The following is a 27370-nucleotide window of genomic DNA, read 5'->3' as shown; positions in this document are numbered from 1 at the left end:
TTGTCCACTCAATATTTTGAGAAAAATTCTCTTGATCGTAATGATTTCACATGTGGGTTGGTTATGAGTAGAAGAAGGCCCCTAATGTGTTTCAAGTCAAAAAGTCAAAGGTCAAGGGTGGGTCAATCTACTCTGGACATACGGATATACTGTCTGCTCCATATCTTGAGAACATCTTGACAGACATCAAACTTGGAACACTGGTACATTCTAAGGAGTAGATGACCCCTATTGATTTTGATGTCACTTGGTCAAAGGTCAAAAGTAAAATGGGATATAGGAATATACTGTCAGCTCAATCTTTTGGGAACCCTTTGCTTGACAGACATCAAATTTGGTACACTGGTACATCTTCAGAAGAAGGTGACCCCTATTGATTTTTAGGTCACATGGTCAATCCACTCTTGACATAGGAAGATATTGTCTGTTCAGTATTTTGAATTGATAATACTACTATCAATCAAATGATGCATGTGTATAACCCTTTTCAATTTTGCACTAACGGGGGCATAATTATGTGTTTTACAAACATCGATATCTCTTGATAACTTCTTGATAACTACCTGTCCAATTCTTTTCAAATCTGGTATGAAGCATCTTTTGGACAAGGGGGACATAAATTGTTAATTTCAGGACTCCAGCACCCCTGGGGCCTTTGGGGCAGGGCAAAAACTGCCCAAAATTAACCAATTTTTAAAACTCTTCTTCTCAAGAACCGCACGTGTAAGAAAAACTAAATGCATAGTGATGTAAAGCAGGATGGCCTCTACCGTAATTGTAAATTTCATGATCCTCGGGGTAGGGGTTCTGACCCCAGGGCGGGGCCAAACTTGGTATATAGTGTTTATGTGCAAAACACTTAAATAACATCTTCTTTAGTGCTCTTGATACTAAATTGAAACTAAATAGATATTTAGAAAGAGCATGCCAGGTAGTCCTTTATCAAAATTGTGAATTTGATGATCCCAGGGGTAGGGGTTTTGGTATTGGGGTTGGGCCAAAATGGTCAGTTATTAAATGTGTGAACAATAGACAGTTTTAATTTCTTGATAACTATCATTCCAATTCTTTCCAAATTTGGTATGAAGCATCGTTGGAATGAGGGGAACATAAATTGTAAATTTCAGGATTCCTGAACCCCTGGGGCCTTAGGGGCGGGGCAAAAACTGCCCAAAATTGACCAATTTAAAAAAAAATCTTCTTCTCTAGAACTGCATATGTTTAAGAAAAACTAAATGCAAAGTAATGTAGAACAGGAAGGCCTCTACCAAAATTGTAAATTTCATGATCCTCGGGGTAGGTATTCTGACCCCAGGGCTGGGCCAAACTTACGATATAGTGTCTATGTGTAAAACACTTAAATAACATCTTCTTTAGTGTTATTAATACTAAATTGAAACTAAATGGATATTTAAAAAGAGCAGGTAGTCTTTTACCAAAATTGTAAATTTGATGATACGCTGATGCATGGAATAGTCCTTTGTAAATTTTCCCACCTGCCTAATTCTAAATGTGACTATTTGTAATGCAACATTAGATTCTGTCCAGAAGTTAATTAACATATACAGTGTATACTGTCCCACAGGAATGATAACTCTTGCAAGCAAACATTACGAAAATCGGAATACATTTTGCAAGACTCGAACTCCTTTCAACCCAAACATTAGCTGTTCATGTATTGAGTCTAATACTCTTTATTTCAGGCTCATGGACTTGAAATTCCGAAGATTTTGTTACCATTTAGAGATATGATAACTGACAATGCAGTGAAAATGTTTCAATATTCTTTCATAGGACAACATGAGTAAGTATTTTATTTGATTTATTCAAAGATACTGCATATCCAGAAATGGTGTTTAAAGTCGAGTTACATAGATATTTTCCTTGTCACTAGAATATACAGACCCTGAAGCATACTACTTGCACGGAACAGTACGAAACGATTCTTGCATGGAACCGTGAACGGTTTGCACGGAATGCAGAACTGTCTGCACGAAATTGCATGTGAACGGTTTGCACGAAACGTTTTGCTCGAAATGCTGACCCCTTTATAGGCGTGGCTTGCATGCTTTGTGAACGGTCTGCACGAAATGGTACGCATGGCCTGCATGCTCTGATTTTGTCAGCATTATTTGGTTTTTCCTGGTGTTAGTTTAAACAAGAAATAATTTCAATGATCCATTTTAAAATGAGTTCTCATGTATGAAGCAGTAAACATGTTTACTTATTAGATTAATGATTTATGAACATGCTTGGATAAAACAAAATTAATACATATTTTTTAACTTTGGAAATAAAATGAAAAGATGTAAAAATTGTAGCGTCATGGAATATTGATTATTCAATGTTTATTGATTCATTGCTCTGTTAAATTCATTCAAACTGAAAATGAAATGGTCACATCTGTGTCGCTATTTTGTACATTCAATCTGAGTATCGTTAAAATGCATGTTCTATTTGTACATCCCAGGCCTCTTCTCAAAGACAGATGTTAAATAAACCTATACATTTTTATATACATGTACGTGTTTGACAACAGATGAAATGATTTGAAAAAGCTTCTCGTCGGGCAAGACTGAAACATTTTCTCGGGTGGGGATGGGGGTGCAGCTAGATATCGTATTATTGAAACAGATTGAGAAATAAATCAAATATAAATAGATTGAGAAATAAATCAAATATAAATGAATAAATAAAACAAATAATGACTAACTACAGCAATGATCAACAGATTCTTCAATTACATGTATATGTACATGTATGTGAGTATGTAATCGGATCTAATATGTAATTTTAATTAGATTGTTGTATTTGCTTCAATTTTAAACTTAAGGAAAACTGCATTCATTTTTGAGAGACCAAAATTATAAACACAGGGGGATCGAGCCGTGGATTTTTACACCTTCTGTATGAATGTTAATTTTAAATACCCAGATTAGCTGACCTCAAAACAACCTTAGAATTTGCGTAGAATATACAAGTTATACTCAGGTCAGTCTTTGCATTATGCAAAACTGCAACAGCTTTGTTTCGATTATTTGCAGATTTTCGCTGTTAAAAGTCCATCTTGGAGAAATTTTGAAATAATTGCTTGAATTCCCAACAATGTCCACATGTCTCAGATCCCAAACCGAAATGACTTGCATGTTTTGCATGGTCTGTAAGTATCTAAGGGCATGGTTTGAATGGTCTGCACGTTTCTATGGGCGTGGCTTGAGCATGTATGGAACGATTTTTGCATGGAACAATAAACGCTTTGCCCGGAATGCTGAACGGTCTGCACGAAATGAAATGCTTTGGAGGTGAAGTACATGTAGCATGCTTCAGGATCTTTATCATGTATTTCTCACCAATGGAAACATTATTTGCAACTTTGGAGATGATAAATTATAAATCTAGGAATTTTGAAAAATCTTTATATATAAGTACATATATTGTGCAATGTAAATTGATAATTCTATGTGACGTCCATGATGTTTAAGAGTAATTTATTGAATGTGATTATTTCTAACATAACGTAATTTGGACAGATTTGTACCAGGTTATGTTATAATCCAATAACATTTCTATCAAATTCATTCCTTTTGATTCAATTTTTGGATGAATTTTAAATGAAAAATAAGTGTGAATGATGTCATAATGTTTTACATAGTAAATTATATTACAAACAAGATTGAATCATATTGCGCAATATATTTTACATACAGTAAAATGAAACTCGACTGATCTGGCACATACAAATTTTATGTTAGATTAGACAGCTGGTACATGTATCAGATTATACTGCAAAGAACTAAAGATTGTTTTTTATGAAAAACAAATGTCTCCCCAGCTCCCCAAATTGGAAGTGCTCCAAATGAAACCTCCTTCCCTTAATGTACAGCATGGTATTGAGAACAAAGCATGAGCAGGAACATAGACATTATGAACTCACATAAGCCACATTGGAGAAGTGTTCACAAACTACTTTACACCCTCCACCTCTCAGATCCACTATAACTTTAAGGACAACAATTGGATCCTCCTGTCCCTGCAGAATGCACATCTGCAAATGGCATTGAAGTATCGTACAAAATTTCAAGTCTATTGGATAAGCCATATAGGAGGAAAAACGTTTACAAGCTATTTTACATCCTCCACCCCTCTAAGATCCACTCTAACTTTTAGGAAAATGATTGGATCCTTAATTATTTATAAATATTGTCCCTACAATATGCACATATACAAATGGCAATGAAGCATTGTACAAAGTTTCAAGTCTATCCAATAAGCCATATAGGAGGAGAAGCGTTCACAAGATTTTGTGATGGACAGATGGATGGATGAACGGAAAGTACAAAACCAATATGTCTCCCTTAGAGAGGGGAGACATAATTCACAGTTAACCATCAGTCTTATTCTTGTTAGTGCAACTCCTCTGAAACTGATCAACAGAATTTCATGAAACTGTGTAGTTAATAAGGAATTATTGTGTAGACGCGTGGGGACCCGGGTTAAAATAGGTCTTCAGTACCCATTGCTTGTCATAAGAGGTAACTAAATGGGGCAGTCCTTCAGATGAGGTTGCAAAAACTGTGTCGAAGTAGGTGTGGCACGATAAAGATCCCTCTATGCTCAAAGACCACAAGTGCCGAGCATACACCTAGATTATGCAGCCGTTCGCCAGCAATGGTGACATCTCCATTTGAGTGAAAGATTCTCGAGAGGGGCGTAAACAATATACTACCACTACTGTGCATATTCACAGGAAATTCTGATTCAAGTTTTTACTGGGAGTTATGCCCCTTTTTGAACTTAGAGGTTTTGCCTATGTCAGTCTTGTTCTTGTCGGTGCATTTCCTCTGAAACAACTAAGCAGAATTTCATGAGTTAATAAGGATTACACAAGTGCTTATTTACAGGAAATTCTGATTAATTTTTTTTTTGAGAGTTATGCCCCTTTGGAACATAGAAGTTTGGCCAAAATATACTATTTGGTACTCCTCTGAAACCGCCGAACAGAATCTCATGTATTCAATATGGACATGCTGTGTAGATGTGCATATTCACAGAAAGTCTGCTTGATTTTTTTTCTGGCAGTTGTGTCCCTTTTGGACATAGATAAGTTTGGCCAAAATATACTGTTTGATGCAACTTGTGTGCAACCAGTTTTCAAGCCCTATGTAATGAAGATATTTCTATTTTAATATTTTACTGTACATTTTCTAAACATATTACTTGAGTAGTTCCATCGACTTACATGGGTGAAAATAGTACAGTATAGCACAGAGGCTATTAAAAGAATTGTATGTTATGCATAGCATTGCCATTCATTATGTGTAGCATTGCCATTCATTGTGTGTAGCATTGCCATTCATTATGTGTAGCATTGTAGGGCCTTTTCTTTCTTTTTGTTAGTGTTGCATTTATTAAGTAGTTGCCAATATAAGATATTATCCTTTTATTAGATACATCTGTATTATTTAACATTTCGTTTTGAAATTTGCAAAATTCCGTGGTTTTACATATACAAGTAGAATATTGGAAATTATTTTTAATTCTTATTCACGTGTTTCAGGCTCCAAAATGATATATGTTCAAAACTGTCTAGTGGTAGAATGATAGAGCAATTCAGGAATGCCATTCAGGATTTCATCACAGATAGAAGGTAATCATCCATGAATTTTTAATTTCATTTTAATTGATAATAAACAATTAAGATTGTGTTGATAAAAGATCAAATTTTAAAATCATTGTGAAAAGTTGATTAATGATATTTTAATAGATCTGTGCATGTAATTAAAAGTGACAGATTTGCTGTTGAGATGTAAGTTGTATAGATTTCAATGAGTCATAAGTTTTGTGACAGAGTCATAATTAAGTTTGGTGAGGGATTCGCTATTGAGGTTGGAGTCATAATTAAGTTTAGTGACAGATTCACTGTTAAATTTTGAGTCATAATTATGTTTTGTAACAGAATCACTGTTATGAGTTTGTAACAGGGTGTTGATTGAGAATAGTTAATGATGACCAACTCCTGTTGAGGTTCTGAACAAGGCGTTTATTCAGCAAAGTATATATTAAGTTGCTTGAAAAGAAAGCCCTGTAACAATTGTATAACAATAATCAAACATATGTATAAATCATAAAATACAATATTACTTTACAGACTAATTGATATACAATTAATGGTAGCAATATTTACATACTTCAAGGGAGATAACTTTGTCTTACACATAATGCTATACATGTAACATTAGATACACAAATGCATCTCCCAATATTTACTCTTGCCTATGGATAAAATCTTTACTTATGCTTATCATAATATAAACATTACAGTTATTACTTTGATATAAAATATCCATTATGAGAAATATTTAAGTCAGTAACTCAAAATACTCGAACATACCATTCTATGGGAATAGGCCAATATATACAATGGTGAACTGCCAATGTGATAAATAAATGATCACCATATAAAGTTCAAACCTGCAAGTTAATCAAATAACTTACAACTAGCTGCTAATGTAATTATCATAAAAATATGGCCCTTAATTAAGATACATCATAGTGAGACAATTAGTTAAAATAAATGATTCTCTCTCACTATATACTTTTACTCAGGATGAAGTGCATAGGAAATTAATCTTAATGCAAAATTATAGGATTTACCATTTTAGATATATATTAGAAGTATATTATCATTAGTAATAAACTTTGTAACTTACCAATTGAGAGGAAAAGTCAGTCTCAGGTAGTACTATCAGGTCTCCCATACCGAAAAAAACTATAACTAAGTTATAACTTTGTAACTAAGAAAAGTTACAAAAAAGTTATAACTAAGTTATCGGAGTTTGGAACCACTTCTTCAAATAAAGTTATACTTTACTTATAACTCGGGTACAAAAAAGTTATACTCATGTATAAGTTATCATCTTTTATTTCAACATGAATACAACAAGTGCATAAAAGTTATCAAAAAGTTATACTTCAAAAAAGTTATACTTCACAAAAGTTATCAAAAAGTTATACTTAAGTTATGGAAAAGTTACAAAAAAGTTATACCCAACAAAAATTGTGGAAAAGTTACAAAAAAGTTATACCTGACAAAAGTTATGGAAAAGTTACAAAAAAGTTATACCCGACAAAAGTTATGGAAAAGTTACAAAAAAGTTATACCCGACAAAAGTTATGGAGAAAGTTACATAAAAGTTATACCCGACAAAAGTTATGGAAAAGTTACAAAAAAGTTATACCCAACAAAAGTTATGGAGAAAGTTACATAAAAGTTATACCCGACAAAAGTTATGGAAAAGTTACAAAAAAGTTATACCCGACAAAAGTTATGGAAAAGTTACAAAAATGATGGGGATAATAAGACATTACCGATTATAAACAGCGACTATTATTGGTATATTAATTTCATTTATAAAGGTGGCCGAGTGGTTAGAGCATCGCGCTCCAAATCACATGGCCTCTCACCTCTGTCGGCGCGGGTTCGAATCCCGCTCGCGCCGGTAAGTGAGAAAGTTTCCCAGTTTACTTTCGGAAGGTCGGTGGTCTCTTCCAAGGTACATTGTATCTGGGTTCTCTCTTCCAACATCAAACAATCAATCATTTATAAAGTTTGGCACAAAAATATAAATAAAATATTCATCACTAACTCTTTGTACATATTATCACATTAAAAATTGGACAATCCCTTATGAAGGGAATCCCATATATATATATATATATATATATATATATATATATATATATATATATCTCACATTACTGAATGTATAAAAGCTAGGTCTGTTTCATGTTCTGGAGGCTGACTTGGGAACTAATCTTGGTCCTCATCGAAAACTTGACAATGGCCTCTGAATCCCGGCATCGTCTTTAAATAAAAAAGAAAATACTCTAGTAACTAACTGTCATTGATTCTCCAATTTAAAAGATGGATGTCAGAAATTACAAGTTTTTTTGTTTTCACCTTTTAAATACATCTTCACAAATTGAAAGAAATGTGGGCGACTGATTATTCTTATTCGAAGTTAAACAATTTGTTATTAGTGTTATATAAAGAATTTATTAATTAGATTATAATCTCTTACCAGGAATAGTGTTTAAAATGGTCTTTTCATTTGCACCAGTTAGGTTCCCCTTCCTGAAAAGTTCCACTTGTTTTTTTTTTTTTGGCTTATATAAAGCTTGTATATCTTTGGGATAAATGTAGATCCCACTACCAGGCATCAGCTCCATCATCTAGAATAAGAAAAAGAAGCCAAGATAAAAGAAAATCACAATCCATTTATTTCAAAGCTTTAATATTATTATTAAAAATTAAAAAAAAAAAAAGACTCAAAAACTTTTTTAACCTCCAGTTAACATTTTTTTTATTACTCATTCCGAAATTTTCTTATCTAATTTATAGCTTTTTTAACTTCATGTGAATAAAAAAGAATTTTCTCCCTACTTTCCTACTCGACCCTTTTTATCCCTAGTCGGGAGAGGCCTAGAGGGCAAGCAAATATTTTCTTAAAGATATAAATATTTTTTTCAGTTTTAGGGAAGGGAAATTCTATACTATTATAAACACATTTTCTTATTTCTAAATCATGTAAATTTTCATAATCGTACTTTTATTATTTAAAAATGTTTGTCCACATAAGAATATGTATTTTGTCAACAAAATGGAGGGAATCAAGAAGGGCTAATATGTAGGACTGTATAGTCCAACTGCAGTTTTAATTATCCTCAAGTTAAAATAAACTTAATACATTCTGACAAAATTTGTGTAAATATTGTAAACAGAAACTTGCTTGAAAAGGCCTACCTAAGATCTTGGCGGGATGCACGCCAGAAAAGCCATGGCAGCTGGCTTTCACCAAATCCCCAACTTTATACTGGCAAAACTCCTTTCTTGGATCTTTGATGCGTGATATGGTTATGATGCTGACCTTTTCTTCCTCTATCCACTCCATAAGGGCATACATGGTTCGTTGAACAAAGTAATAATAGAACCTTTCAACTTTCACCTTCTTGAACCGACGCTATCTTGTTTGAAAATGGAGAGCGGAGCCGATTTGACCAATCAGCGATTAGAGGAAATACCGGAATCAAGGAATTCAAAACCTTTATGACTTCAAATGATTAAAAATCGTAAAGTATATACGTGAGATTTTTTTTAGTTATTCATCAGTTTTGCTGAAATTGATCAGGAACAATCAAACGTATTTTTATTTTTACGTAAATACCCGATTCGCACACTTCCGGTTATTCCGGATGTAAACGAAGAAGGCGCCATTTTAAAAACAAAGATTGAAATAAAAGCGAAACACTCGTCACTGCTCCGAAGCTATGTACCCTCACAAACGTGGTAGCTACCAGGTTTTCCATGCCGATAAGTCTAATCCAACACTCAAAGTATCCCTTTGGCGAATGCAACAAGGAAAAGACACCATTTCATCAGAAAATTTCGACAATCGAAGTGTGGCGTGTGAAACTGCTGGCCCTGTCGCCATTATGATTATCGATGCCTTTCATGAGAAATCATTTAACCAGGTTAGTTTTCGTTACGATTGTGTACCGTAACTGTTGATGTAGTTGAAAGGTAACAAGTTCCTAGATTTCGTTTTATGCATTATATTCAGATGCTTGTAAATGATCCAATATTCATAATCGTAAGTTACAAGCCCGGCATGTAGCCATTATTTTATTTATTACATTTTATTTGTGAATTTTTATTTCCCCTCAGAAATGACTTCAAATTGTAAAATGTTTAAATGCAATGTCAAGCAGATTTATTTACTTATTTCTTTTTTACGTCATCAGTCACATTGTGATTTATAGATATCAGGTTATATGATCGATATATATATAATAGCCTATCAAATGACATGTTGCACCGAACATTATATGGAAACATTTGTGCTATTTATGTACTTTTACAATATTTGTTTTGTTTTTAGTTGCTTCAAGATGTTGCTGAAGAACCTGCTTTCTTGCCATATCATATATGTTGACGGAGATTCAGAATGAGACAAAGAGTTTGATATATGATCCTACACCTGACAGAAAAAGTTGAGGATCTTGGACCACTTTGGTGCTCATCTTGTTTCTATTTTGAGGATTGTAATGGATAATTGAGATGCCTTTTCCATGGCATCCAACATATTGAAACCCAAATAGCATTTGCGGTTTGTGTTCATCAGCAGCTACTGACGTTGTCCCAAGCTCTGAAGTTTGACAGCAGTGAAAGGGAACAGACAGGGTTGCTGTTATTGGAGCCTATGTAAAAGACCTTTGAAATCTGAGGAACAAGCAGTCCTTTTGACCTTAGCTGGAGAGTAGGTCCGTGTGGTTTTCTTCAAAAGACTACTTGTGGACGAACAGGTTGAGACAACAAAATAATTCGATTCAAGGAAACGTTCATTGGGAGATTAGAAACTTTTGTTAAAGTAACAGGACATGACTACAAATGAAAAACTTTGTTTTGTTTTCACAGTTCCTAACAGGATTGAACAGGAATATAACATGAACATGTTCAATGTCCAGAACAGAGACATCATTTAACAGTCATACCTTGTTTTGTGTCACATTTACCAATGAGATTTGAATATAGAAATATTTTTTGATACTTTTTTGGAAAAGACGTTTTTATATATATGCCTTAATTTGATTTTGATAGACTATGCATACCTAAATTGATGAATAGTGTCTCTTTTAACATGGAACAGAAGTCCATATGGACTTATTTTTAATAAATACTGTGACATATCTCATACATGTGTTCAGTTCATTATTCGTTTCAATTAAACAATTTGACCTGCCATTCTCCATAAATAGCACCTAGTGGTAATTGATCAACAATCATCATACATGGTGTTTTGAATTCTCACGGGTTGTATCAGCGTATAAAGTTCATTAAAAATATAATATATAGAATGTTTTATTGATCGCACAATGCATTTATTATTCTATAAGTAAGGATCCTGGATTTTGTAATTTTTCCATGCAATTTCTGATCAATTCCTTAATCATATCCCCAAAAGAAAAAGATTTAAAAATTCAACATTGAAATTTCCCTCTGACTAGCTTTTTTGTGGCAAAATAAGAAATGACACAGTTCACTGAAGTGTTTGAAAGTGAATAATCACTAAAAATTTACATAAGTCAATCCAGTTAAAGACCCAATTTTAAGATAATGCCCCAAAATTGTAAACTGCCTGTCAATCAAACATTTAACAATAGATCTCAGGTGGAGGGACATCTGCAGACACTGGTCTCCAGCTACCCCAGAGAGGTGTTTTGATAACAATAACAGCCAGTATCTACAGGCATTCTTTAGATCTTGAGGAAGCCCAGTATACCAGAGTTTTGATAGCATTGACCTGTCCACAACTGCTATTTTCTTGTAATTCAATTGTTTTTAAAAAGACCTCTGAACACTGGAATTTCAATAGTATTTCCCCCCCCTTTATATACATGTATTATAAATTACACAATCAGAAATCAAACAATAATTTGCACAATAATTTCTAAAACTTATAACTTATTGAAATAATTTATGTCATGAATTTTTTATACCTCTATATTTATAACATAAATTATTCATTGAGTCAATGACAGAGAGAGAGGGGGTGGGTGTAGAATGTGTGTCATCTACCCTTACATGTAGGAATACAACCTACACTATGACCACAGAAACTGCAGAGGTCCCTGAGACAGGTCCTGTGTATATCAAGACAGCATGGACAGGTAGATTTCTACCATGTTTTGTCTGTATTTCTTAGAGTGTCATGGGATATAGCAATTAACACCTTGGTAGACCCTGGCCACTCCAGGTAAATAACATCTGTTTAGATTGGGCTCCACCTACATTTTCACAGACCAAAGGGTCATGAGATAGGTCTTTAACATTCAGTTAATTACTATGAAAGTGTCAAAAAGTATTGGTACCCCCCACCCTCAAATGACAAAGTCCCAAAACTGGTACATAAATATTGGATATGCTTGAAAATGGCTAAGTCCAGAAAAGTTACATTTTAGTTATACATGAAAATGACAAAGTTCAAAAAGTTACACTTTAGTTATACATGAAAATGACACAGTCCAGAAAAGTTACATTTTAGTTATACATGAAAATGACAAAGTTCAAAAAGTTACACTTTAGTTATACATGAAAATGGTTAAGTCCAGAAAAGTTACTTTTTAGTTATAACTTTTTTGTACCTCAAGGCCTAGGTATAATTAAGTTATACTTTAGTTATAACTTAGTTATAACTCATTTCGGTATGGGCTATGTCAATTCAAAACTTATATACTGATCTATGGACTGGTCACTTCAAATTTCAAAGAATGAACTGACACAAAGCACTTTTGGAGGGAACAAATCCCAAACCCAATAAAAACGCAAGACACAAAACTAAAACACCAATGAAATTAAAAGACTTATGGACAACTTGGCCAAGACATAATTAGGCACCTCAGGCACTCTATACCAAAGAACTCACAAAGTGTTATGCTTGACCGAATATTGAATTGCAGATCCATTAAAGGATTATATAATTCAATACACATAACATTGATGTTAAATTGAAATGAAATGAAATAATAGCAATGCATATATGCATATATAAATGATAAAAAATGACTCTGCCACAAGTTGAGTAGAAATTTTTGTGACAGATTCACTGTTGAAAGTTGGGTCATATGCAAAGAATGGTATGAAACACATCAAACAGCATTCAACTTAATGACAGGTTGTATTTACAAATAAGATCATTATAATGACCATAGAATTTGTGAATTGTTGACTTCAAATGAGACTGTTGAAACCCCTCTAATGCTTCGTGTCTCGTGTGATCTGATGATCCTCGCCTGTCAACTCGACGTGATCCGACTCTTCGGATTAAGTTACTGTAGTAATAATCTATATGTATAAATATACAAAAGGATTGGTTACAAGTTCTAGCAACTTGGAAAACCTCTCCCGTTATTTCCATTACATGTACTTGTATTAAACCTTTTTTATCTGTATTAAATTGTTAGAAGACATGATTATGTATCTATCTTATGTTGTGTTGACACCAACAGAACAATCAAGTTTAATTGAATAAATCTTGAGTCAATTTTAAGTGCAAAAAGGTCATGCTTAGAACACTGTAGCTCAATAACAAGCATTGCAACCCCAATTTTTCTTTTTAATTTCCTAATTCTCCCTCAATGTAGAAATCAAAAATACACTTCTCAAAAAATTGAAATCTCTTGTGCGAACCTCTTTTAAGTTCTATTCTATGACCAGGCTCCGGGATCATGAAACTGTCTTAAACTTTAAGATTGTCTTAAATCAATAAAGTTGCACTTAAATCTTAAGACTGGTCTTAAAGTGGATCACAAAAAAATCACTTAGGCTTAAGATTGGTATTTTGTCTTAAATTTTAAGACTGCCTTGGAGCTGTCTTAACTTTCTAAGACTATCGCTAAGTTCGTTCAAAATGGCCGCACTGGTTGCATTTTTGAGGCGAGTAAGAGAAAATTAACGTGATGTCTGTCGTTGAAGATGTCTGTCCCTACCATGAAGCGGACAAATCATTTATTTAAGAAACAATAGACTGTCGGTAGATCGAAAACAGGATCTTGACGTTGAAAATCATATAATGAAAAAAAAAAATTGTTTTTCTTTAAGCAGAGTATTGCCATTACAGGAAAAGAAGTCAAATCCATGTAATCGAAAAGTAACACCACTAGCCCAGAAAAATTGAGAGCAGGCGTTTTCAAATGTATAGGCATAAATATGACTTCTTATGTGATCAAAATATCGCAGGATTGATCGCCCGATTGTCCGTTTCACTGCCTGATCGTAGTTTGTAAAGTAGATGTAAATGTGAAAGTAGCACGTACACATACGACCGTTTCACTAAAAAGTTACGACTGCAAAAGTACATGTATTTACCTGACTGAGTTTGTTGACAATGTGGAAGAAGAAAACAATCATTACTTGCAGTCTGCATTTGCACACGAATAATGTGCAGTCCGAGCCCGAATTTGAAATTAATTAGAGTTATCCTTCTTTGCTACATGTACTCACACAGTCGACAAAATAAATAAAGGCATTGAATTTAATAAAATTATCGCTTCAATCGCTCTTACATTTCCACTTTCATTCATTACTACTTTTAGAAAGAGGGAGGCGACAGGGTCAATACATCAAAATTTGTATGCACATGTATGTAAAAATGAAAATAAGTTTCTTTTTAATAAAGGGGGGGGGGAGGGGTGGTACTTGTATGTGCCTGCGTCAGCATTAGTGATCATAAACTAGACGTTTTAGACACTGACTATGTTGTTTAAGTCATTTATTTTTTATATCTTTTTGTTATCTCTACGCAAAAGAGTTCCTTGTTGCTATAGCAATTTAAGATTCTAGACTTAGACTTAGTTAAGACAATCTTAGTTAAGATTTGCTTAAGTTCGTTTTGTGATCCATTTAAGTCAGCAATCTTAGCTAAGTTCAAATCTTAATTTAAAGTCAAAATTTTGACTTAACTTTAAGACAGTTTCATGATCCCGGAGCCAGGACATTTTAAGATAAGCACTAAAGCTGATTCGTTGTCACAACTTCACATGTGAAGTTAAGACAATGTCTGAACTTATAGAAAAATGTCCATTGTTATACACCCGTCTGAGATGGTATGGTGATCGTGTCCGTCTGTCTGTCCTGCTATTATGAGACCTAGAATCATCAAACTTTGTCAGCTGATGCATCTTGCATAGAGGGTGGGTCACACTTTAAAGTTAGGTCACTGTAACCTTTGATTAAGACGATATGATATGGCCAAATATGGCAAAATCCTGTCTGACTCATAACTGGATAATTATTTGGTCAGTTAATGCATCTTAGATAAAAGGTGTGTCATGCTCTAATTCAAGGTCACTGTGACCTATTATTAAGTTTTGGCATAACCTTTTTGGGGGCCTCATATAAATTTGAGTCCTAGAATCAACAAACTTTGTTAACTTGAGCATCTATAGAGAAATATGAATTGTAGCTCAAAATCAGGTCATTCAAACTTTGAAAATGGTAAGTATTAAAAAAACGTTTCAAGGGAGGTAGTCCCTACATATGAAAGAGATAATGCAGTAACCCTATTCAATAATTATCACATCTAGAACTACACATTTATCACAAAATTAGTAGCTACTATGCAGCAATTAATTTGAATAATTAATTTGTTTCTAACATTAATTATATATTCTACTCAAAATTTGATAAGGATCATAGATATTTTTCTGTTTAAAAAATTTATATCTGCATAACTGGCAATATTGTGTCCAAGTGAAATCAAAAACGTCTTCAACAAAGTTGCACGTGCATTTCATGCCATGGGAAATGCATTTCTCATCACAGTTTATGCTTTTGCTACCATTGCACGATTTTCACTCAGGCATTGGTGTCTGATTCTTTCTAAAATTTCAAACTCACTTGAGTGTTTACACTACGTTAATCAACACAGTGCCCCCTCAACGTGTAAGGCGTCATCTAACGACAGAACAACTGGACAGATGTATTGGAATGCTTGACGCTGGCTATTCACAACGTGACGTTGCAAATGCACTAAACGTCAGCCAGAGCGTTGTAAACAGGGCCTGGAACCGACAGCAAACTTTTGGTACAGCAGCACACCGACATGGGGGTGGTCGTCAGAGGTCGACAACCCAATGCTAAGACCATTTAGTGACTCTTCAGGCACGACACCATCCCTTCTGGACAGCAACCAGCCTACGTAACGACCTCCTGAACACCTCGGGGATGAATGTGTCCACTCAGACGATACGGAATCGGCTTCACAATGGAGGTCTCAACTCCAGAAGGGCATGTGTTCGAGTCCCTCTGACTGTTCGACACCGGCGGGAGCGATTGGACTGGGCTGAAGATCATGTCACTTGGACACAGAACGATTGGATTCAAGTTTTGTTCACCGATGAGTCCAGGTATTATTTGGACTTTACATACAGGAGGCACCGAGTGTGGCGACGACAACGTGAACGTTTCCATGATGCCAACATCAGTGAACATGACAGTTATGGTGGTGGTTCCATCATGGTCTGGGGTGGAATCAGCAGGGATGGAAGAACAGATCTTCATGTCCTGGAGAGAGGAACAATGACGGGGGTGCGGTACCGGGATGAGATCCTCGATGTTTACGTCAGACCCTACGCTGGTGCTGTTGGCCCTGAGTTCATCCTGATGAATGATAACGCCCATCCTCATCGCACCAGGGTGGTGGAGCAGTACCTTCAGCAGGAGACAATTGTCCATATGGACTGGCCAGTGCGCTCGCCGGACTTGAACCCGATTGAGCATGTATGGAACATGCTGCAGATTGCCCTTTCACGCCGTAGAGCACAACCCACTACTTTGGCAGAGCTCGGAAACGCCCTCGTGGAAGAGTGGAACAACCTTCCCATTGGAAACATCCAGGTGCTTATTGACAGTATGGCTCGACGTTGTCAAGCCGTCATTGATGCAAGGGGAGGCCATACCCGGTATTGACACTTCATCGACTAAGTGTAATGATGGACTATCCCCAAAAACTGTGTAATTCTTTCTCTGGTTTGCTGTTAACGTTTTGTAATGAAATGCCTTTTGGTGTTGTTATCGGATTTCAAGCATTCTGTATTGATAAAAGTTCATGCCGTTCATGAATTTTCATTCATAACCTGAGTAAACACGTTTCTGAGTCAAATTTATTTTATGTTAGTGGTAAATTACACACATATAACCAAGTGATCCTTATCAAATTTTGGGTAGTATAAATCTATACAACAATGATTAACCCTGGATTTCTGTACAGAACAATAAGTAACCTTGTATTTCTTTTTAGGTACACACCATGCAATACCACTATTTCTGTATTTCTGTTTACAGACCAGTACCACTATATCTGCATTTCTGTTTACAGACCAATACCACTATTTCTGTTTACAGACCAGTACCACTATTTCTGTATTTCTGTTTACAGACCAATACCACTGTATCTGTATTTCTGTTTACAGACCAGTACCACTATTTCTGTTTACAGACCAGTACCACTATTTCTGTATTTCTGCTTACAGACCAGTACCACTAATTCTGTATTTTTGTTTACAGACCAGTACCAATATTTCTGTTTACAGACCAGTACCACTGTATCTGTATTTCTGTTTACAGGCCAGTACCACTATTTCTGTTTACAGACCAGTACCACTATTTCTGTATTTCTGTTTACAGACCATACCACTATTTCTGTATTTCTGCTTACAGACCAGTACCACTAATTCTGTATTTTTGTTTACAGACCAGTACCACTATTTCTGTTTACAGACCAATACCACCATTTCTGTATTTCTGTTTACAGACCAGTACCACTATTTCTGTTTACAGACCAATACCACTATTTCTGTATTTTTGTTTACAGACCAGTACCACTATTTTTGTATTTCTGTTTACAGACCATACCACTATTTCTGTATTTCTGTTTGCAGACCAGTACCACTAATTCTGTATTTCTGTTTACAGACCAGTACCACTATTTCTGTTTACAGACCAATACCACTATTTCTGTATTTCTGTTTACAGACCAGTACCACTATTTCTGTTTACAGACCAATACCACTATTTCTGTATTTTTGTTTACAGACCAGTACCACTATTTTTGTATTTCTGTTTACAGACCAGTACCACTATTTCTGTATTTCTGTTTACAGACCAGTACCACTATTTCTGTTTACAGACCAATACCACTATTTCTGTATTTCTGTTTACAGACCAGTACCACTGTATCTGTATTTCTGCTTACAGACCAGTACCACTATTTCTGTTTACAGACCAGTACAACAATATCTGTATTTCTGTTTACAGACCAGTACCACTATTTCTGTTTACAGACCAGTACAACAATATCTGTATTTCTGCTTACAGACCAGTACCACTATTTCTGTTTACAGACCAGTACAACAATATCTGTATTTCTGTTTACAGACCAGTACCACTATTTCTGTATTTCTGTTTACAGACCAGTACCACTGTATCTGTATTTCTGTTTACAGACCAGTACCACTATTTCTGTTTACAGACCAGTACAACTATTTCTGTGTTTATGTTTACAGACCAGTGCCACTATATCTGTATTCTGCCCATGATTCTTCACTCATGGCTCTCCTCCTTGCCCTGAAGTTAGACAGCAAGAAATGGCCACCATTTGCTTCTGACCTACTTTTTGAACTCTATCAGTGTGTTGCCACCAAGAAATATTATGTCATAGTCAGATACAATGGACAAGTAAGTACTAGATGTATAAAGTACATGTTCCAAAGGAATGGTATTAAAATTATTATAAATGCAAGGTGAAGATAACGAACAAGTGATCAATCTCATAACTCCTACAAGCAATACAAAATAGATAGTTGGGCAAACATGGACCCCTGGACACACCAGAGGTGGGATCAGGTGCCTAGGAGAAGTAAGCATCCCCTGTTGACCGGTCACACCCGCCGTGAGCCCCATATCCTGATCAGGTAAACGGAGTTACCCGAAGTCAAAATCAGTGTGCCAAGAACGGCTTAACAATCGGTATGAAACACGTCAGACAGCATTTGACCCAATGCGAGGTTGTATTGACGAACTAGATCGTTATAACGACCATAGAATTTGCGAAATGCTGACTTCAATCGAGACCGTTGAAATCCCTGTACCATCAACTTGTTTGTCAGTAGCTTACCTCGATTTAAAAATTGACTATACCCAGAACAAGCTCTTGCATGTCGAATCAGTTGAGATATATAAACACCATATGCAGGTGATAATGGAATATTGCTACATAAATATGGGAAGTTGACGATGGAGAAGCTGAAATCATCCCGTTTGTCATACAGTTGAGTTGTTAGTTTGCCGTTAATGTCTACTTTCAATAAAATATCTAAGTATGAAGCAGAAGTGGACGACTCTGTGGTGTCCTTTATTTCGAGCTCACAGGGATATATCAAATCGACATATGAATGCAAGGTTAAGATAACGAACAAGTGATCAATCTCATAACTCCTACAAGCAATACAAAATAGATAGTTGGGCAAACACGGACCCCTGGACACACCAGAGGTGGGATCAGGTGCCTAGGAGGAGTAAGCATCCCCTGTTGACCGGTCACACCCACCGTGAGCCCCATCTCCTGATCAGGTAAACGGAGTTATCCGCAGTCAAAATCAGTGTGCCAAGAACGGCTTAACAATCGGTATGAAACACGTCAGACAGCATTTGACCCAATGCGAGGTTGTATTGACAAACTAGATCGTTATAACGACCATAGAATTTGCGAAATGCTGACTTCAATCGAGACTGTTGAAATCCCTGTACCATCAACTTGTTTGTCAGTAGCTTACCTCGATTTAAAAACTGACTATACCCAGAACAAGCTCTTGCATATCGAATCAGTTGAGATATATAAACACCATATGCAGGTGATAATGGAATATTGCTACGTAAATGTGGGAAGTTGACGATGGAGAAGCTGAAATCATCCCGTTTGTCATACAGTTGAGTTGTTAGTTTGCCGTTAATGTCTACTTTCAATAAAATATCTAAGTATGAAGCAGAAGTGGACGACTCTGTGGTGTCCTTTATTTCGAGCTCACAGGGATATATCAAATCGACATATGAATGAAAGCTATCATTGTTAATAGACAAAACGTCATTTATATATCTAAAAGTCGAATTGAAGGTCACAGCGAGAGATTTTTTCTTCTCACGTAGAAGTTTTTGAATAAATTCTGCTTCATATGAATATAAAAACAGGTCAGCTAACAAAGGAGCACAATTCGTGCCCATGGGAATTCCAACAGACTGTTGGAAGACCTGATCACCAAAGACCACGAAGATATTGTCGATGAGGAACTCTAGCATATTTTTTATTTCAACTTCAGAGTACTTGTGCGTGTATTGCACAAATTAGGCCCCAAAGCATTTTAATTAACTTCAAAAATTATTTATTTCAGGCAGTCATTCTTCCTAAACTTGTGGAGAAATATGTTCACTGTGGGAAAGAGGCTTTGGTGCCATTGGAGCATTTTATGAAGTACCTGAATGAGGAAAAAGTCATGGAGGCAAAGGAATACAAGAGAGTGTGCGAGTCTAACATCCTAGAGATCATATCAGCAGGTAGACTGTATACACCATTAAGACTGACTGGAGAGGTTAGGTAGACTGTATACACCATGAAGACTGACTGGAGAAGTTAGGTAGACTGTATACACCACGAAGACTGACTGGAGAGGTTAGGTAGACTGTATACATCATTAAGACTGACTGGAGAGGTTAGGTAGATTGTATACATCATTAAGACTTACTGGAGAGGTTAGGCAGACTATATACATCATTAAGACTGACTGGAGAAGTTAGGTAGACTGTATATACCATTAAGACTGACTGGAGAGGTTAGGTAGACTGTATACATCATTAAGACTGACTGGAGAGGTTAGGTAGACTGTATACATCATTAAGACTGACTGGAGAGGTTAGGTAGACTATATACACCATTAAGACTGACTGGAGAGGTTAGGTAGACTGTATACATCATTAAGACTGACTGGAGAGGTTAGGTAGACTGTATACATCATTAAGACTGACTGGAGAGGTTAGGTAGACTATATACACCATTAAGACTGACTGGAGAGGTTAGGTAGACTGTATACATCATTAAGACTGACTGGAGAGGTTAGGTAGACTGTATACACCATTAAGACTGACTGGAGAGGTTAGGTAGACTGTATACACCATTAAGACTGACTGGAGAGGTTAGGTAGACTGTATACATTATTAAGACTGACTGGAGAGGTTAAGTAGACTGTATATATCATTAAGACTGACTGGAGAGGTTAGGTAGACTGTATACACTATTAAGACTGACTGGAGAGGTTAGGTAGACTGTATACATCATTAAGACTGACTTGAAAGGTTAGGTAGGCTGTATACACCATTAAGACTTACTGGACCGGTTGATTTGAACATAATGAAATACAACATTTACAATGAAATTTGCCTGGTTGGAAAGTAGCTTCATGTGTCATTAGTCCTCTACCACTTTGTAAAATCTATGGGAAAAAAACTATTTGTTTGTAAAGTCATTTAAAAAGCTCCACTGGTTTCTAAAATCGTAAAAACTCCTACCGGTGTGTTAAAAGGTTTCTTCTGTCTATCAGTCAATCTGTACCATTGTTCCAGACTTTTCCGTTATGCTTGCAAGGATTTATATTTGAGATAGGCAAACTACATAGCAAGTTTGCATTTTTAATGGACAAGATGTGAAAGAAATTAATTTTTATATTATTTAGTGAGCTTTTCTGATCGCCCGTTGCCCATCGTCTGTCTGTTCGTCCATCCATTTTTCTGTCTGTCCATTTGTTTGTAAAACTTCTCATACTTTCAACCTCTTCTCCAGACCCACAGGGCCAATTTCAACCAAACTTAGGGCTGTTCCAGAAATGATCAAATGGGGGGGGGGGGGGGGGGGGTCGGGGTCGGGCGGCAAACGATATTTTTTTGTGTGGGTGGTCGTATTTTTTCATATTTTAATTGGTCCGTGGTTGGACTGTTAAAAAAATATTTATTATGGGTAGTGGGTAGTTTCTATTGTTTTATTTTGTGCCACGTGGGTGTTGAGTTTTCAGAATATTTTTATTGTCGCTCTTGTCGTGTTGGTTACAAAACGTCGGAGGGAAAATTGAAAACGTGCTTTCGAAATGCTGTTTTCGAAATCGGAAATCGGAAGTAACTATTCGAGTTGTCGCTCTTTGCAGCGCATAACTTTCCATTACGGCACTCTTCAAATTAGAGGCGCGTTTAGAAGGGTCCCTTTGGACGTGATGGTGGCGAACTCTGTTCTGTAGATTATTACAGTTTACAGTGCATCGATTTTGGGAATATTTTGAAACCAATAGGTATTCCGTTTTCTAATAAAAATAGGCAAACCTTAGTTGATTTATACGAGGGTACCGATGCGTTATATTTATCAGTCGGTGTGATGGTGATATAGAGGCCTCCGGGCGCGGGCTCCATTAGAAGACGAACGATTCGTGGAAAAACATATCCATACCCATTTCATGATAATAGCATCGTTTGGACTCCCAATCTTTCCAACATTCCCGCCATAGATGCCTTTGATTGTTGATGTGACATCGTTTCTTCAGAACTACTGTGATACAATGTCGCACAGGCATTACCGCGTCATTGACTAGAATATTTGTCCCGAAAACCTCGCGAGATTTGTACCGTTTTCATTTTTAAAAATATTTTTGTGGTGGGTCTGGTTAGTTTTTTTTTTTTTTATTAGATGGGTCGTTGTAAAATGAGTTTATTAATTTGATGGGTCATGGAGTAATTTTTTATTTTTTTTTATGGGTGCTTGGTATATACAAAAGGTGCCTCCTCCCCCCCATGTATTTATTTCTGGAATAGCCCTCATTGCAAATCACCCTTGGGTGAAGGGGATTCAAATTTGTTCAAATGATGGACCATGCCCCCTTCAAAGGGGAGATAATCACAAAAATAGGGTGGGGTCATTTGAAAATCTTCATGAACCACCAGAAAAGCTGAAATACAAGAAAGCTTCTTACATAGTGGAGATTTAAGTTTGTTAAAATGATGGCCCCTTGGGGTAGGGTGGGACCACAATAGGGGATCAATTTTTACAGGAAAAATATGGGGGAAATCTTTAAAAGTCTTATTCTCAAGAACCACTTGGCCATAAAAGTGAAGATTTACCTGAAAGCTTCCTGGTATAAAATAGATTCAAGTTTGTTCAGATCATGGCCTCCAGGGGTAGGATGGAGCCACAATAGGGGATCAAAGTTTTGCATAGAAATATAAAGGGAAAATCTTTAAAAATCTTCTCAAAAACCACCGAGCCAGAAAAGTTTACTTTTGCTCGAAAGCTTCCTGACATAGTGCAGATTCAAGTTTGTTAACATCACAAATCCCAGGGGTATGGAATCAAAGTTTTCTCAAAAACCACTTGGTCAGAAAAGTTTACATTTACTTGAAATATTCCTGACATAGTGCAGATTTGGGTTTGTTAAAACCATGGGCCCCGAGGGTGGGGCCACTATATGGAGATCAAAGTTTTACATACAAATGTATGGGGAAAGTCTTTAAAAATCTTCTCAAGAACCTCTGGGCCAGAAAAGTTTACATTTACATGAAAGCTTCCTGACATAGTGCAGATTCAAGTTTGTAAAATCATGGTCCCCGGGGGTAGGTTGAGGCCACAATAGGGATAAAAGTTTTACATGCGAATATGTAGGGAAAATCTCTGAATATGGGCCCATGGGGCCCAAAAGGAAGATGGATGTATAAATGAAAATATATATCAAATCTTTTAACCAAGCAAGTATTTTTTCTGTAGTCAGTGAGCAAAATCTTACTACATTCCTGCAATCCGACTGAAATCGCGCGTATTTAAAATCGGCCTTCGAACAGTTGATAGTAAGTAATCTTATGAACAGGGTTCTGAAATCCTTTTTACAAGTAAGTGATTAAATTGCAGATTGTCATATCAGTGTGTTGTTTTGTGTTCCATTTTCACAATTATTTCCTCCACATTTTTTTTTTTTTTTGCAAAGACGGTGGTGACCCCGATTTGATGCTTTTTTAACTGCATCGAAACTAAGCAAATGGTATATCGCATGATGATGGAGTTCGATCAAAATCCTATTTATTATGTGACATTTAGTAAAAATGCTACATGTTTATAAATTGAATTTATAGTTCTAAATAAGACTATTTCATTCCTGATAAAAAAAAATACATGCATCAACTGTATGAACAACGAAACATCAAACTAATTCGATACTGGTAAACATTGTGGTGACCTGGTACCAATGTTTTAGGTCACAGTTCAAGGTCAAATAACATTAAATGGAAACATCAAACAACAAAATTGGGAAACGCAAATATTCATATTTAGTGATCAGTCATCCCAAAAATTACTTTGTTAAACACCACTCTGATTCCACGCTACTCTGAATACCTTGAAGTTGAAATAAAAAAATATATGCTGGAGTTCCTCATTGACAATATCTTCGTGGTCTTTGGTGATTAGGTCTTCCAACAATCTGTTGGAATTCCCATGGGCACGAATTGTGTTACTGTGTTAGCTGACTTGTTTTATATTCCTATGAAACAGAATTCATTTTTTTTTTTTTAAACTTCTACGTGAGAAGAAAACATTATCTTGCTATGGCCTTGAATTCGACAGATATATCAACGACGTTTCCTATATTAACAATATTAATTTTCATTCATATGTCGATTCGATATATCCCAGTGAACTTGAAATTGAAAGGCACCACAGGGTCATTCACTTCTGCTTCATACTTAAATATTTTATTTAAATTAGACATTAACGGCAAACTAACAACTCAACTTTAGGACAAACGGGATGATTTCAGCTTCTCCATCGTCAACTTCCCATATTTGTGTAGCAATATTCCATTATCACCTGGATATGGTGTTTGTATCTCTCAACTGATTCGATACGCAAGAACTTGGTCAGTTTTTAAATCGAGGCAGTCTACTGACAAACAAGTTGATGGTGCAGGGTTTTAAACAGTCTCATTTAAAGTCAGCATTTCGTAAATTCTATGGTCGTTATAACGATCTAGTTTGCCAGTACAACCTATCATTGGGTGAAATGTGTTTCATACCGATTGTTAGACTGTTCTTGGTACACTTATTTTGACTACGGATTACTCCGTTTACCTGGTCAAGATATAGGGCTCACGATGGGGGTGACCGGTCGACAGGGTCCTCATAGGCACCTGATCTCACATCTGGTGTGTCCAGGGGTCCGTGTTTGCCCAATTCTCTATAGGAATTGTGATATTGATCACTGTTCGTTATGAGATTGATCACTCGTTATCTTCACTTATCATGTACATTTTCTTGAATATTGTATCGGTAATCGGGCACCGATATGTGACATGTATAAGTATTGCTTATGTAATACTTTATCATATATACTTTATATATATATATATATATATATATATATATATATATATATATATATATATAAATCAATCATTAGTAATGACATGTTTCATTGTGTTTTAGAAATTGAGAAACGAGGTGAGGGTGTTGTAAAACTAGAGGATGAAGAAGCTGAGGAAATGACAGACAATCCAGCAGGAATGTGAAAGGGTTATTATCATTAGAAAAGGATGAGCTGCACAGAGATGATTCATTCTGTGGGTCATACAACTACTTATAGGTTCAAACAGGAAATATTTGATTTTTATTCATATTGACTTTACACCAATGACGAGAAATGTTTTGACAGGGTTTAGTATCACGACTACTAACTTTTTTTTTACACCAGGTTTTCACAAATATGAAACTCTTCTTACTTTAAGTGGTATATTTCTATCTAAGATAAGACTTTTTTTCTTTACAAATTCTTCTGACATATACATTGTACATACATGTATATCATGCAAAGGGTTTTTCTTGCAGATAAGAAAAATCTGCAAAATTTACAATCGCGGAAATTTATATTGATGCATATAGGGATAATGCAACCAAAGGAATTGCAAGTGTAGAATATAATTAGCTACCTTTTAGGGATCGGATTGCAAAAATTTTCACCCACAGAAAATACTTGTTATAGGGTATCATGTATTTGTAATAAAATTCATTTGATCCTTTGTTCAAATAAAATGTACCTGTAAATGTTTAGAAATTTGCTACCCAGGTGTGCAAACAAGTTTAGATATGAAATTCATATTAATTTACAATTTCCATTATTGATTTTTTATATATGTTTAAAAGTTTCACTAGTCATAGAAGTAGAAAGAGTCCATGACACTATAATGTATATTATATTTTACAATTGATGGTGTTCTGCAAGGATTTTGCATTGAATTTGTTGTAATAAGATAGAGTTACAGACACATATAAGGATTGCAAACCTTATTAAGTATAATTGATGTCAATTTTGTGTCTCTGTCATTTCCAATGGCTTCCTGTTAAATATTACAAAGTCAACCTGATTCTTTTCTTCAGTAGAAATTTCAGGTAAACGTAAATGTATTGTAATCTTGTTTCAATTGAAACATTATTTTGTAAAGTTAATTGGACTGATTTTTGACACATGCAGGATTTTGTGTAGTGATAAACAATTCATCATGACATCTTTGAGTGTTACTTAAATGTAAATCTTATCATAAACAAGTGTACCTCTATAATATTTCTACTTTATTTTACATTTTAAAAAGGAAGTAAAGTACAGATTGTACTTATGAATTTACTTCCTCTATTGATCTTCTCTTGAAGATATGTACATGTATCAAATCTTATTTTATAGTTATGAATGGAATAAATTAGATGTAAAGAAGCTGTTAAAGGCATTGCTATATGGAAGACCTAGATATTGAGACGGTTTTATTACCTTTTGTGTGGATTGTCTTGTTGTTTTATGACACATGCATTAATGACTGAAAGTGCCAAATATTCAACATGCAAATAAAAATGAAGATAGTTAGATGACATTACGTATTAAACTCTTCTAAACCAGTCTACGCTTAGGAATTACAGCTGAAACGATTCATATCGATACTGTTCAATATAAACGATTCATATCGATACTGTTCAATATAAACGATTCATATCGATACAATATAAACGATCGATTTAAGATACATGTAGCTCATTACACTAAAATTACTTGAAAGCTTGTATCTCTTTTTTGATGGTGAAATCATACTTCATAACGACCCATTAAATAAAAATTTAATGTAATGAGCTACCTTCATCGATTCATTGCCTCGATTTTCGGTTCGATACGTTTATTACAAACGGGTTCAGTAAAATTCATGTACATCAGCTCAGCCTGTACTTATATTTACCTGCATGAGGGACAAAATAACATCCAATAACGTTCAGATTGTTGTTTGTCTTGAATCTGACGAAAATAATAGTGAACTTTATCGGTTTAAACTACAGAGTACAGAGCCAACAGCCTTTTACAGGCATCTTACTGTTTGGCAGCTTGGAAACATTTTGCTTTTAGAATTATGATTGTGAATATTTGTAATGAAAGTTTTCTTCATGGTGATTATTGGTTTCTTCTGTAAATTGAATCGCTGCACAAGTATTGCAATATGCATCGTATCGTGAAGGGGGCATATTATTTCAGCCCTATAATAGGAATAAGATTAAGGTATCGTGAAATTTAGCGAGATTCTCTAATTGAAGAAAACTCATCCATGTGTTATATATCAGTTAACTCTATGAAAAGGTTTCAGACACGTCTGCATATAACAAAATGCATGTACAAACTACTAGTATTTCCAATACAAAGCATTATTATAT

General features: G+C 35.3%; 1 protein-coding gene and 2 long non-coding RNA genes across 3 annotated transcripts in view; 2 read left to right on the top strand and 1 right to left on the bottom strand.

Annotated features, from left to right (window-relative positions):
* The window catches only part of LOC125661919 (lysophosphatidic acid phosphatase type 6-like), a 60769-nt gene extending 34367 nt beyond the window's left edge, over window positions 1-26402 (top strand). Inside the window, exons 7-11 of the mRNA XM_048894081.2 lie at window positions 1704-1804; window positions 5558-5647; window positions 18121-18292; window positions 20002-20164; window positions 25115-26402. Coding sequence (XP_048750038.2) covers window positions 1704-1804; window positions 5558-5647; window positions 18121-18292; window positions 20002-20164; window positions 25115-25197 — 609 coding nt within the window. The 3' untranslated portion in view covers window positions 25198-26402. The remainder of the gene's footprint in view (window positions 1-1703; window positions 1805-5557; window positions 5648-18120; window positions 18293-20001; window positions 20165-25114) is intronic.
* Window positions 7773-8941, bottom strand: LOC125658107 (uncharacterized). The gene is made up of 3 exons (XR_008797946.1): window positions 8804-8941; window positions 8082-8232; window positions 7773-7864 (listed from the first exon to the last, which is right to left on the bottom strand). It is a non-coding gene; the product is annotated as an uncharacterized LOC125658107 (long non-coding RNA).
* Window positions 8229-10751, top strand: LOC125658108 (uncharacterized). The gene is made up of 2 exons (XR_007363608.2): window positions 8229-9531; window positions 9939-10751. It is a non-coding gene; the product is annotated as an uncharacterized LOC125658108 (long non-coding RNA).
* Window positions 26403-27370: the final 968 nt, after the last annotated feature.

The sequence above is a fragment of the Ostrea edulis genome, chromosome 8, assembly GCF_947568905.1.
Source record: "Ostrea edulis chromosome 8, xbOstEdul1.1, whole genome shotgun sequence".
Lineage (NCBI taxonomy): Eukaryota > Metazoa > Mollusca > Bivalvia > Ostreida > Ostreidae > Ostrea > Ostrea edulis.
This window is presented reverse-complemented; position numbering and strand designations above follow the sequence as displayed.